The 14,240-nt window shown below is 38.9% G+C and overlaps 2 protein-coding genes across 2 annotated transcripts in view; one reads left to right on the plus strand and one right to left on the minus strand.

Moving 5' to 3' along the window:
• Window positions 1-1,494: 1,494 nt before the first annotated feature.
• Window positions 1,495-11,534, minus strand: LOC310739682 (E3 ubiquitin/ISG15 ligase TRIM25-like). Its single transcript, XM_083565848.1, has 7 exons — window positions 11,394-11,534; window positions 6,132-6,724; window positions 5,518-5,613; window positions 4,609-4,842; window positions 4,363-4,522; window positions 2,742-2,807; window positions 1,495-2,478 (listed from the first exon to the last, which is right to left on the minus strand). Exons 2-7 carry the CDS (start codon window positions 6,720-6,722, stop codon window positions 1,631-1,633), a joined length of 1,995 nt encoding a protein of 664 aa, XP_083421974.1. The 5' UTR covers window positions 6,723-6,724; window positions 11,394-11,534; the 3' UTR covers window positions 1,495-1,630.
• The window catches only part of LOC310739642 (E3 ubiquitin-protein ligase rnf213-alpha-like), a 46,036-nt gene continuing 43,328 nt past the window's right edge, over window positions 11,533-14,240 (plus strand). The window contains exon 1 of the mRNA XM_083565724.1: window positions 11,533-11,689. The gene's annotated coding sequence lies outside the window, so the exon portion shown is untranslated. The remainder of the gene's footprint in view (window positions 11,690-14,240) is intronic.

A 14,240-nucleotide genomic window follows, 5' to 3' on the forward strand; every position in this document is an offset into this window, starting at 1 on the left:
TAGGATGAAATTGGAGTAGGTGGAAAAAAAATCTGACAACTGCATAAAACCAAAGGCATAATATACTATAAAATGACTCAGCATGAAGTAAAAGGATAGGCTCACCCAAACTGGGCAGTTTGGTCTTTTACTAGTATACAATTGTCCAGTTTTGGTGAGTCTGTGTAGTTTCTGCTCACCTTGATTGTAAAGACTGCATGTATGTGAACTGTGTGAACAGCCATGTCGACATTTAGTATAATCACATGATTAAAAGCATGATATGGCTTTTTTTTGTGTCAGTTACATTAGTTATTAGCAAAAAAATGATATTTCCAACACAATAAGGTCAAATGTGTATGCACCTCTTAGGTCTTTAAAATTCCTGACCAGTCTCACCTAAAATTATTCTTTGTTAGAGCATGTTACTATGGGAACACTGCTCATTTGAATATTTTATTTCCATGGGATTTCCATTTCTTGTTCAAAATGTTTTTGTGTGTGTTTCACTCTAATAGACAATTTTTATTTTAAAATTTATTTTCAGATTTTTGGAATAATCCCACCCTTTGGAGACATTGCTGAGCAATCATTACATCTTTAGTGCATCTTATCCTTGCCATGGGATTCACTTAATCTCTCTTGCCTTATTATGGGTCGCCTTTCTCTCCAAAAAAGGAGGCGAAACAAGGGAAAGAAGAGACAGACAGAGAAAAACGAGAGTTGTCTGCTGGAAAGGATGCTGTCAGGTGATCCTCAAAGTCCAGCCTTTCACCCCATTTAAGTTCAAGCTTCAAGTCCATGCTGTTGCAATTTGCATGTTGCTAGGAAATACACATTCTTCATTTACAGCAGCTTCTGAATGCTCAGAGAAACACACATAATGCCTAATTGTAATAGGACAATGGCACGAATCAACATACATTGTGTGCTGGTTCTCCTACCTCCTCTCTGTTCAAAACTAACATTCAATTAAATTCAAATCAATTTTATTTGCATAGCATTTTGCACATTGTTCCAAACCAGCTTTACATAAATACCTGGTCCTTCGCTGTCACGTTTTGGTCCGAGTTTATCTTATTGAAGTGAATAATCACTACATCGACTGTACTATAGATCTGTATTACAAAACTACATCTCACCAGTTGTGTGAAATTCAAACATCCAGAGACACAGGGCTTTTTTATTTTATAACGCACTTGTATAGCACCACCTTGTGGTAACAGGAAATAAATACACATGAAGTATTATTTATTAACTGGGACGATTTCTAATCGTTGCCTGCTATAAATGTTTCATCGCATCGAATGTTAGTATTGTTTAACTTTCCATTATTCCAACTTTCTTTTGAAATTAAGGTAAAACATTCAGATTTAATTGAGAGCAAATCCCTCTGTCTGACCTTTCTGTGTTGGCAAAACTAAAGGTATACCCACTTTTGACTTGACACAGACATTGAGCTGACAATAGAGACGTCTTCCAAGCTAAAAAAAAAAACCCCAAAACTTCAGAAAATTTTTTTCCATTACAAAACTTTATTTAAAATCGGTTGATGTGTGGTGCTCGCCATATCTGTGAACTAGCTACTATAGTAATACTGCATTTGAATAATTCTCTTTGCAGCTGGAACTGCTGCAACATTGTTTTTATGTCATTTGCTAATAATCATTGTGCTCTCTGGATCTCTGAGCCATATGGCGGGGCAGAGAGGAGCAGAAAACACAGCCTGAAACTTGCAGCAGAGCTTGACCTTAAAGTCAGACACCATGTAAAATGACAGACACCCTCGGTCATAGTCCAACAACACACCAATCTTCCCAGGGGTCTTCTGGGAGATCAGGTTCATCTCCTGGTTATGAGAGCTAAAGAATCCAGTGCTGCAGTGTTTGGGGATATTTTTATCCTTCTGCATAGTTGTTACAGTACTTTTGTTTTCCTCTGCTAACTCTAAATCTTCTTCTGCCATCTCCACTAGCGCTTGATTTCCTTCTCTTTCGCTCTTGTCCTGTAGAAGAACTTCCTGGCCCTTATCTTTTTTAAGAAATGCTGCAGATTTGCAATTCTTTGATTCTAATTTCGGCATCTTGAGTTTTACAGCACCTTTTTTAGCCGGTGACTTTGGTAATATTGCGTCTTCATTTGTTGTTCCTTCTATAAGGATAACCATCTGCTCATTATCCTTGTCTTCCCTGTTGTTCTGCCACCTGACACACCATGAGCTGCTGTCTTGACCCAAGCACTGGTAAGGGTCTTTGTTTTTATACGTCACACCCACAGCCCAGTTGCAATCTTCATCATCCTGTGGTGGCTGAATCTCCCAGTAGTGCTGCCCTATGGTGAACTCTTCAGAGCACAGCACCCTAAAGCCTATCTCTTTGTTTACCTGGAAGTCTTTCCAGGTCAGAAGACCACTGGGCTCTACTGTAACAGCCAGGTTATCCTCAGAGAAAAGCATCGAGGCACTCGCAGTCACTGGATCAAAGGTCACTCTGCTGGAATCTATATTCCAAAAAAGAGGGTATAACATGATTAATTATATCCTGTGAAAGTTTGAAAAAATTTACCCACTGAAATAGGGGTATACTGTATATTTAGAAATATTTAAGTAATCCGTATGTAAAAACAATCTTTTCCAGAAACTCAATAATCAATCGGGTATATGTTTGGAGTTTTATGCTCATACATTCCCTTTTCAGTCATTACCACTGAGCTTTAACATCAGATTTAAATCATAGTTATTGTACCCCCATATTCAAACCTACATTTAAGAAGGTTGGAGCGCCGTTTGCTTTGGCCGAAGACAAATCTGAAGTCACCTGATGCCAAATCTGTAAACAAACAAACAAAAAACTACAACCAGTGACCCACTTAGTACAATAAACAGTACAGCACTATCTAGACCAGGGGTGTCCATCTCATTTTAGCAGATTTATAAAGTTAATATGTATGTGTACATATACACTCACTATTCACTTTAATAGGTACACTTGCTTATTTATTTACAATGCATTCGGAAAGTATTCAGACCACCCCTGACTTTTTTTCAATTTTATGTTTCAGCCTGATACTACAATCATTCACATAAATTTTTTTTTTACATTAATCTACACTATACCCCATAATCAAGTGAAAACAGAATTCTAGAAATGTCTGCAACATAAAATAAAAAAACAATAATTGAAATGAGTCTGAATACTTTATACTTCCTGAATGCACTGTACAGAAGTTCTCCGTTCAGCCCTTCATATGGCAGCAGTGTAATGCAAAAATCACACAGATTACAGGTCAAGAGCTTCAGTTACTAGTCACACAAAACCAAAAAGTTTAATTTTTAAATGTGATGATTATTGGTGCCTGATGATGGACTGGATTGGGTGTTTGAGCAACTGCTGATCTTATTGGATTTTTATACACAAGAGTCTCAATAGTAGAGATGCTTAAACTAGTTGGTCCATGCTGACCTTTGATTTGGCCTTCCATGTTATATACTGTAGGTGAATTTTATTTAGATTTATGCTGCAAAAACTTTGGCAGTAGCTACCTCTGTGAGCTGACTTTCAGTCTAATGAATTTGAACAAGTGTAAAATGAGAAGCACTTACTGACTCTCACCTTTGTCAGTCAGCTACAGTTCAATTGGAAAACCTTCTGAAAAATCAGGACCAGCTTCATGACTGGTGCTTAAACATTACTTAGGATAACTGTATTAGGCATTTAACTGTAGTATACTACAAATGGAATTGTCTCTGTTTTCATTGTACTATAAGTGTCACTGAAAAAACATTCTGTAGAATACTGCATTGGGTGAAGCCGAAAGAAAGTTTAGTTTATATAATACAGTTTGGTATAATGCAACAGTTACATGTGGCCTATGGCCTTTAATCAAGTTAGATTTTTGACCCTTCATAGGAAACACTTTGGGCAAATCTGCTCTAGAGTTTACACAGAATGGTATGGTAACACATCAAACCCTAAATTGGATGGACTAGTAGAAGTACAACAGTCAACAACAGTCCAATTTCAGTGTGTCTGTGCCCATGATATCCTCGGATTTCTGTTTTTAGCTGACAGGAGTGGAACAGGACAAGATCTTTGTCTGTTATAGCCTACTCACTTCAAGGTTAATGTGTTGTGTGTTCTGAGATGCTTTTCTGCTTCCCACAGATGTAAAGTGTTATTATTTTGAGTCACTGTAGAATTCCTGTTAAACGTGCGACCCGTTAACCAATTCCAATTTTGCTAGTGGCAAAGTCAATGACCCATTGATAATTGGTCAATTTTGTCCCCTAGAGAACAAACATAGCCAAATGTTTTTTAAGAATATTTGAATTGTAAATTCCTGTCTGACAATCTGCAACTGTTTAAGACCCTACAGCTGTCGTACCTTTCTCTTGTATTTCTTCTCTTCTCTGCAGCATGGTGCTGAGATTAGTTTCCAGACTATGGTTAAGTTGGCGAAGATCCGATTTCATCCTCTCTACAGCTTGTCCATCCAGCTGAATGTCCTGCAGCTGACCAACCTCTGGAGGTAGTAGTGGTAAAGGCTATAAGGGAAAACATAAATCATTTTGTACAGATTTTATTTTTGGGGTTCTGGAGCTCATAACAAATACTGTGGTCACATACTAACCAGGAGAAAATTGAAGTAGGAATCATTGTTTATGTACTCATCAATCTTCTCCTTGATCAGTGAAATGGAATGCATGTGATCATCCAACCGTTTCCACTGCTGTCCTATTTTTTGGAGAGCTCCCTCTTTGTCTGCTTCTATGAAGGATATGGCTCTCTTCTGGGCATGGTTAATGGTGTTTATTAGCTCTTCAAAGCGGAGCTGTACATCTTCAATCATACTTTCTGAAGCACCCTGAGGATAACAATTATGTTGAACATTTATAAATAAATATAAACTACTGAAATGACTCATACCAATTGGCATTATAAGTGGTTAAAGATTTACATAAGTATTTTTAGGACAACCTCTGCATTTTGTACAGATACGACCACACTTAGGCTAAAGTATGTCTTTGAGATGTACAAGGGTTTATTCTCCTTGATCATTCCCAATTTTTATCCCTATAATTGATAATGTACATTTAATTTAGATTAGATACGTCAGCAAAGCCTTAGTCCTGAGTCCCAATTAGTATGTGTGGATTGATGACTATAACTACATGGTGCAAGTGCTCTCTAACAGCCTTTTTACATCATTTGGCAGATGCCTTTATCCAGAGTGACTTTCAGTTATTTAATTTATACAACAGACTATTGGAGGTTAAGGGTTAAGTTTGAGGGGCCTTGCTTAAGGGCCCAGTGGTAAGCTTGGTAGTGGATTTGGCCTCACAATCTTACAATTAGACATCCATTATTTAACTACTGAGCTACAGTAATTCCATACCACTTTTTCTATCTGATGTAGATCTATACCAGACTTAAATACTGCCGACAACATTTGAAGAGCCTTTCAAGAACTTTTTCCAACTTTTAAAAAAAATTAAGAAAATAATGATAAATACTGTCATCATACCCACTATGATCTTACCATTATACCATCTGACATAGTATTCAAAGCTTCTAAGAGTTCACTAGTAGCATCCTCTCTGTCCTGTGCTTTCGTTGCCACTGGCTCAATTGCAGCCTGAATAAAGAGGATAGAAAAGTTGTAAAGAACAAATAATGCACAATTCAAGAATGTAAAATGTATTAAAATGTATCTTGCAAATGCAAGTAACCAGAATTCATGCAATCTTTATATATATAAAAAAAGATGTTTTTATGTAAATTCCCTTTCATTTTACTATAGGACATCCCAGCACGGTTTGCAAATGAATGCTGTTGGGTTTTTGAATGCATTTATTGTATTTACTGTCTTTGATACAACCTAACAATTCTAAAATAACCAACAAGGTAAAAAGAATTATACCAAAATATAAACAAGTAGCAGCCTACTTTAAAACACTGTGATCCTGTTTCTAAAGCGGTTACTAAGGATTCTGTAAATGCACCACATGCTCATGTTGAATGTTTGAGGCATTATATTCGAGTGCTTGACTAAATTTTTTTTTGTCTCAATGTCTAAACCTAAACCAGATGCTCCTATCTAGTACTTAAGCCAAATTCTAAGTCGTTTGGTTCATCAACACCACTTATGCTCACCTTCCATTCTGTCCTCATTACTTCCACAGAGCGCGTGTTGCATTTATGGTGTTTTGCTGTACACTGCCAACAAATGGCAGCCCCATGGTTCATGCAGAACACTTCAAGCACTTTGTTATGCCTCTTACACAGCAGATCCTGGATGTCAGACACGGGTGTACAAAGGCAGTGTTTAGCAAGTGCCTGGCTATTCTTATGGGGTATTGCATGAACAGTGCAAAAGTTAGCCACGCATGTCACACAGGTCTTAACTGCTGACAGCTCCCTTCCCTCCTCACAGATGTCACAGCTGATCGATTTCTCCTCTGGAACTGAAAAATCCTTAGACTCTGTCCACACCTTCTTAACATGATCCATGATTGCACTGAGAATAGTGTTGGTCTTCAGATCCGGCTTTGAGGGGAGCTTTGTGCGACAGTGGGGGCAGTAAACAGTTAAATTGGACAATTTCCAGTGTTCCCTAATGCAACTCATGCAAAAGTTGTGTCCGCATGGTGTAGTCACAGGATTGCTTAGGAGCGTCTGGCAGATGGAGCACAGTAGCTCATCCTCTGGGAGAAGCAGTGGAATGACAGACAGCTTGGTGGCCATCTCTGTTTGAAATATAAAAAAAAAAAACTTGTATGTATTTCCGGCTAATTATCAATTATCCTGTAGATGGTCATTATAATTTTTCAGTAGTACACATGAAAATCCCCATAAGTTCCAACGCCTTTAAAAAGATAACATCTACTGTGACTTTGATTAGAACTAGGCATAGCTCACCAACAAATAGTACAGGAAATCCCGTGATTGCTTAGTGAAATTTCACAGAGGAGCAGGTGTAGTCGACACTAAAGTCTCCAGAAAAAGTAAATAATCAGCAGCAACTTGAGATAGCTTAAAATAATGGTATCTCTGCTTCAAAGTGAAGGTGGCAGCAGGAGACACAGTAAGCCAGGGAGTTGGATGGTTGTGGAGAACTTTGGCCTAGCTAAAAGAAATAAAGAATATACTTAAAACTAATCAAAGCTTAGGCAGCCTACTAAAACCATGAAAGTAATAAATTAAAAAATATATTTAAGAACACTAAAAGCTTATGGAGAATACTAAACATGCTAACAAAATTACAATATAGTATAATCTATAAAATAAGGTAAAGAGCAAAGTACTCACGCATGATCAAATTGCACGGGGCAAGTACTGTTCAAGGGTCAGGGAAACAGAGAGTGAAGTAAAAATAAGGAAGTAAGAAACAGTGGTATACGTCTCAAATTTGTTTGGTCCAACCCTCGATCTTGAAGATAATGGTAATCGGAATGACTGGGCAAACTCATGGGGGAGGAACATTCGAATGTTAATGGTAATTAGGATACTTGGGGGAAGACCCAAATTCAGGGAGTTTTCTAAGATAATGGTAACTAGGGAGGGCACAGTTTTGGGGAGTTTGTGAAAAAGTGTGTGAATGTGTGTGAATGTGTGTCCATGGTAAGATGAAATGAGATTTATATTTTTTAAGGCTTTTCCATCTAACATTCAATTCAACAACACAATTCATTTAATCAAATAAAATTCACTTATCAGCAAATCCCTTCAGTTTCCCCACTTACTTATCAATTTACACAATATTTAATTAATATTTACATTATATATATGTATATATCATTTATTATATTCACTATATATAAACCGGGTTACCAACGCCCGCCACAGGTATGAGTAGCCCAATTTCCACCTGTACCCTGTTGGCTAACCATACCTGTGGCGGTCGTTGGTAACCTGGGCCTCAACCGATCCAGTATAAATTTCTGATTTTTGATCTGTATATTTGATTTGGCACATGTATTACGCGGGATGCCCTTCCTAAAGCAACCTTCCCCATTTATCTAAGAGTGCACTGGCTTGTGCAACCCTAATGGCTGGTTTATATATAGTGGAGACACAGTAGCCGAAGAAGGAGAGAAGAAAGACGACTACAGAGAGCAGGGAAAGGAGAATTGTAGAGGAGTGGAGGTTGGGGTTGGTACTTCAAATGTTGGTACTATGACTGGTAAAGGGAGAGAGGTAGCTGATTTGATGGAGAGGAGAAAGGTAGACGTGAATGTTCAGGAGACCAAGTGGAAAGGGAGTAAGGCCAGGAACACTGGAGATGGCTTTAAACTGTTCTATCATGGTGTGGATGGAAAGAGAAATGGTAAAATGGTGATTCTGATGGAAAAGATTAGTAAGAGTGTAGAGGAGGTGAAGAGAGTTTCTGATAGAGTGATGAACGTAAAGCTGGAAGTTGAAGGGTTGATGATAAAATGTTATCCGTGCCTGTGCTCCACAAGTGGGTTGTGAGATGGACGACAAAGAAACATTCTGGAGTGAGTTAGATGAATGTGGGAGATGAAACCTGAAGGAGATTGGAGACTGTAAGGTGTTGGGAGGGGACAGATCATGGTCTGTAGGATGGTTTAGGAGGTGAAGAAGAAGAGGAGGAGAGTGAGGACTGTAAGAAGAATAAGATGTTGGAAACTGAAGAAGGAAGACTGTAGTGTGAGGTTCAGGGAAGAGGTCAGGCAGGGGCTCGGTGGTGGTGAAGAGGTGCTGGATGATTGGGCAACTACTGCAGAAGTGATAAGGGAGACAGATAGAAAGGTACTTGGTGTGACATCTGGGGAAAAAAAGGAAGACAAAGGGACGTGGTGGTGGAATGAGGAAGTGCAGGAGAGCATAAGGAGAAAGAGGTTGGCGAAATAGAATTGGGATCAACAGAGTGATGAGAAAAGTAGGCAGGAGTACAAGGAGATGCGGCAGCAGGTGAAGAGGGATGTGGCGAAAGCCAAGGAAAAGGCATACGAGGAGCTGTATGAGAAGTTGGACACAAAGTAAGGAAAAAAAGGATTTATACTGATTGGCCAGGCAGAGAGACCGAGCTGTCAAGGATGTGCTACAAGTTAGAGCAATAAAGGATGGAGATGGAAACGTGTTGACTAGTGAGGAAAGTGTGTTGAGAAGATGGAGGGAGTATTTTAAGCAGCTCATAAACAAGAAAAATGAGATAGAGAGAAGGTTTTATGGTGTGGAGGTGGTGAAGCAGGAAGTGGATAGAATTAGTAAGAAGGAAGTGAGAGCAGTGATTAAGAGGGTGAAGAGTGGAAAGTTGGTTAGACCAGATGACACACGACATACCAGATGACAGAAGCATGCATATGTTTAGGAGAAATGGCAGTGGAGTTTTTAACAAGATTGTTCAACAAGATATTGGATCTTCAAGAATAAGGGAGATGTGCAGACCTGCAGTAACTACAGGGGAATAAAGTTGATCAGTCACACCATTAAGTTATGGGAAAGAGTAGTGGAAGCCAGGCTGAGAGAAGAGCACCACAGATGCATTATTTGCTTTGAGAATGTTGATGGTGAAGTATAGAGAAGGTCAGAAGGAGTTGCATTGCGTGTTCGTGGATTTAGAGAAAGTGTACGACAGAGTGCCAAGAGAGGAGTTGTGGTACTGCTTTAGGAAGTCGGGTGTGTCAGAGAAATATGTGAGGGTGGTGCAGGACTTGTATGAAGACAATGTGACAGCAGTAAAGTGTGTAGTATGAATGACAGACTGGTTTAAGTTGAAGGCTGGACTGCATCAAGGATCGGCTGGAGAGGTAGAGGTACGCGCTGGAGAGAATGGGAATAAAAGTTAGTAGAAGTAAGACAGAGTACATGTGTATGAATGAGAGGGAGGGCAGTGGAGGGGTGCGGTTGCAGGGAGTAGAGGTGGTGGAGGTGTTCCTTGGGTCAACAGTGCAAAGTAATGGAGCGTGTGTTAGAGAAGTAAATGAAAGCGTGCAGGCAGGGTGGAGTGGGTGGAGAAGATTGACAGGAGTGAAAAAAATGGGAGTGACAATGATGGACAGAATTAGAAATTAGTTTATTAGAGTGACAGCGCATGTAGAACGTTTTGGAGACAAGGTGAGAGAGGGAGATTGAGATGGTTTGAACATGTGCAGAGGAGGGACATGGGGTATATCGGTAGGAGAATGCTGAGGATGGAGCCACCAGGAAGGAGGAAAAGACAAAGGCCAAGGAGGAGGTTCATGGATGTGGTGAGGGAAGACATGCAGGTAGTTGTCTTGAAAGAGGCAGATGTAAACGACAGGGGAGTATGTCAGATTAGCCAATGTGGTGACCCCTAATGGGAGGAGCAGAAAGAAGTGGAAATATATATATATATACACACACACACACACACACACACACACACACACACACACAGTACACTATATATTATATATATATATATATATATATATATATATATTTATATAGTTTATTATATTCAATATATATAGTGAATCTTTACTTTCAAATAATTAGCAATAATTGAATTGATTTAATTTATTAATTAAAATTAATTATGTACATCAATTAATATTTTTTGCTAAATAGTTTTTTGGGATGTAGACAAGGAAACACCACTTGTGTGTGTACATAAAGCTTTATTAAAACTAATATTTCTTTTCTGCAAATTTATAGCAGCTTGCATTTTTTGAGAAAAGGAAACCAGGAAATGACTTCTTCACTAGAAACCCATTCAGGGTGTTTTCCTGCATCACATTCCCTGTATATTTACTGGACTGACAGATAATGGCATTCAGTATACTGATGGATAGTTTTAGAGCCTTTTGATGTCTCTTCATATTGTATTTTGTATTATATCTTGTAAATCAATTATCCAAGTGACTAATATGTATTGAATCTTGTTTCTAGGGTCAAGATTTGTATTGATTCAAATTTAAATTTTATTCCACTTTACACTGAATATACTACTACCCTTTCCCAAACCCAGTGACCCCATATTTCATTTTCCATCACTTCCTAACATGCCAAACCCAGCAAACACTATAAAAAGGTACATACAAGGTAGTGAGCAACCCCCCTTAGAAATCTCACCCCAAGAAGCTTGCAAAAATGTTACATCCACAATGATCACAGAGTACAGCCTTTATTTTTTTTTAAATGAAATATTAAGGATACTTAATAATCCTTGTTTCTGTTTCTCTATTGTGCCTCTCTCTCTCTCTCTCTCTCTCTCTCTCTCTCTCTCTCTCTCTCTCTCTCTCTCTCTGTACCAGTGACTAGCTGCTTATGGTACAATGTCCATTGCTACAAGCTCTACACAAACAAAACTGAATTGAAGAGGTAGAGATAGAAGATCTCCAGTACTGATCAGCAATAAGAGTGAAACATAAACCAAGACAAACAAACGTCGCAGCAGACTGATCATCGGCTCATTTGATCCCTCACCTTTGTTTGCTTATAGATCTGTTCACAGTGCAGGAGAAACTCCAGGCTACTCAGGTCCTCCTCAGGTAGCAGGGCTTATCAAAAGCTCTAGGTCCTCAACTCGTGAGACTCTTGACACGCCCATTTCCTATGAAACGAAACTTCAGGCGTCCTGAAAAACAATCGCTTGCACTGAAACGAAAGCGCCTCTTACTCTGCTTACTGAATCAGCAGATGCACGCAGCAAGACGATCGCGCTTGAACCCAGATCATTGGGACTCCCGGTCTTCATCCCCGACTGCGAGCCACCAGTAGAGGTAAGCGACGGTGCGTTGGAGCGTCCCGCTGCGTGCTCATGGTTTTATTTGTTCCCGGAAGTACTTAGCAAAATAATGGCTAAGAGGGACGAAGAGGAGCAGCTACACACTGTACGGCTATGGCATCTTAACCTGCACCCCAGTGAAATAATGTCAGCTCGCAAGCAAGCCGTACAAACCCTTTACCGAGCTGATCAGAGAAGATAGAAAGTGCAAACCAGCCTACTGTCACTGCCATGGCGTTTGACAGGCGTTGTGTTTTTTTTGTTTTGTTTTTGTTTTTTCCGGGTGCCCATGTTAAACTCTCAGCTCTAATGAAATAAGCTGCATGTTGCTATAAGCATGCTATATTAACAGATATCCAGGCTAATGTAGTTATTGTGCTGACATTTATATTGTGTGAGATAAATTGGACACAATTGTAACCTGTATATTACATGTGAAATGAAGGCATGATGGTGTACTAAAGCAAAACTAAAATGGCCTCAGTTTGCTAATTAGTACAACATGGTGGTTCAAGCCAAGAAGTATTGCACATACCTCATTGAAAACGAACACAATGAAGGAAATGTGATTAAATAGTGTGAAAGTTTTAAGTATAAAGTTCAAACCTGGAAAAGTGGTGTAAGAAGAACAAGGTTTTGGAGAGAAAGTCAGACTTTGCTATTGCGCTGCAAGTAAAGGCAAAGGTGTGGGATCTACTTGAGGATGTTGATGGCTGTAAATGGAAATTCAAGGAAGTGGAGGTCATTAAAGTGATATTTTATGAAAATCCGTTGCTGACGCTTTGAAGAATGACCGTAGTTTACTCCACGAAGAACGTTTTAAGCCTTTCTATGTTCTCAGGCTTTTGCATGTTGATGCTTTCAAATTATTCTACAGGGTTTGGAGAGGTTTCAGAACTATAGAACGAGCCATTCAACAACCATGTTTTACTTTTTTCTGAAGCATATATGCCAAATGATTTTTGTGAAAGCTCTCAGAATTCTGCCAAAGGCAATCTGTAGTTATCCTGGTACTTTCTTGATTCTGTGATGCCATTAATTTTCTAAAAGGCCCCTGATCCACCAGTCATAAATCTAACAATTGATTTTTATACCACTAATAAGCATAATGCTTTTTATTCAGCTGCTGTATTTTGTTAGAAATATAGAGGAAAGCACATGAGGAACGAAGAGGGCCTGTGGCAGGCTACATCAGTGTGTCATCACAGCTGACTTTATTTTGACAGAAAAAATCTTCTATATTTAGAGACAGTCCTAGGCATTAAACTGCCACAAAGACTAAAAGCTACAACACAAAAGTTTACACAGACTGTTTCACAACTCCCATAAAACAGGAAAGAATTATGGGTCATAAGAGAGTCGGACATACACACGAATGGACATAAAACATTAGTAATAGGTCACATAGTCAGAGGCAGATCTGAAAAAATGGAAAATCCCTTCATATCTTTTCCTAAAAAAATTGTCTGAAATTCATCTCTGAACATTTTTTTTTAGAAAACGTTTATAATTTCACAATTCTAAGCATGTAACCTTTGGACTCTTTCTCTTCCTTCCGTATCGTTCTTGCTGTCTTGTGAGACAGTGTGCTTATGTTTCAAGTTCTTGAAAAAAGTCCAACTATTGCAGTGATTTTGTCATGGCCCTAATTGTGCTTATTAGTTTCTGTTAGTCAGAATGAAAACCTGCACCCACCCTGGGTCTTTACTGGATATGATTAGATACCATTACTTGAAGTGTCCGCAACAAAGATCCTGAAAACGGAGACCAGTGATCTATGAGGAAACATTTCTCTGGTAATTGGAGTGGTTTCCTTTTCCAGAAAGACATACCAATTCACAGGGCTGGAATGATTTTAGTAAAATCAGCACTGAATAACAAAAATCTCATGCTGAAGCCTTCACAATAATCAGATCTAAAGCCAGCTGAACATCTCTGGAAGATGATTATATATATATATATATATATGTATGTATTTGAACACCCTGCTATTTTGCAAGTTCTCCCACTTAGAAATCATGGAGGGGTCTGAAATTGTCATCGTAGGTGCATGTCCACTGTAAAAGACAATCTAAAAAAAAAAAAAAATCCAGAAATCACAATATATGATTTTTAAACTATTTATTTGTATGATACAGCTACAAATAAGTATTTGAACACCTGTCTATCAGCTAGAATTCTGACCCTCAAAGACCTGTTAGTCTGCCTTTAAAATGTCCACCTCCACTACATTTATTATCCTAAATTAGATGCACCTGTTTGAGGTCGTTAGCTGCATAAAGACACCTGTCCACCCCATACAATCAGTAAGAATCCAACTACTAACATGGCCAAGACCAAAGAGCTGTCCAAAGACACTAGAGACAAAATTGTACACCTCCACAAGGCTGGAAAGGGCTATGGGGAAATTGCCAAGCAGCTTGGTGAAAAAAGGTCCCCTGTTGGAGCAATTATTAGAAAATGGAAGAAGCTAAACATGACTGTCAATCTCCCTCGGACTGGGGCTTCATGCAAGATCTCACCTCGTGGGGTCTCAATGATCCTAA

Source organism: Silurus aristotelis (assembly GCF_946808225.1).
Source record: "Silurus aristotelis genome assembly, chromosome: 17".
NCBI classification, from domain to species: Eukaryota; Metazoa; Chordata; class Actinopteri; order Siluriformes; family Siluridae; genus Silurus; species Silurus aristotelis.

Coding starts and splice junctions, on each gene's coding strand:
- LOC310739682 (XM_083565848.1), bottom strand. CDS start 6,722: ATGGCCACCAAGCTGTCTGTCATTCCACTGCTTCTCCCAGAGGATGAG. Junction 4,843..5,517: donor CTATGTCAGATGGTATAATG/GTAAGATCATAG, acceptor TGTTATCCTCAG/GGTGCTTCAGAAAGTATGAT. Junction 2,808..4,362: donor AGAAGAAATACAAGAGAAAG/GTACGACAGCTG, acceptor GTTTGTTTACAG/ATTTGGCATCAGGTGACTTC.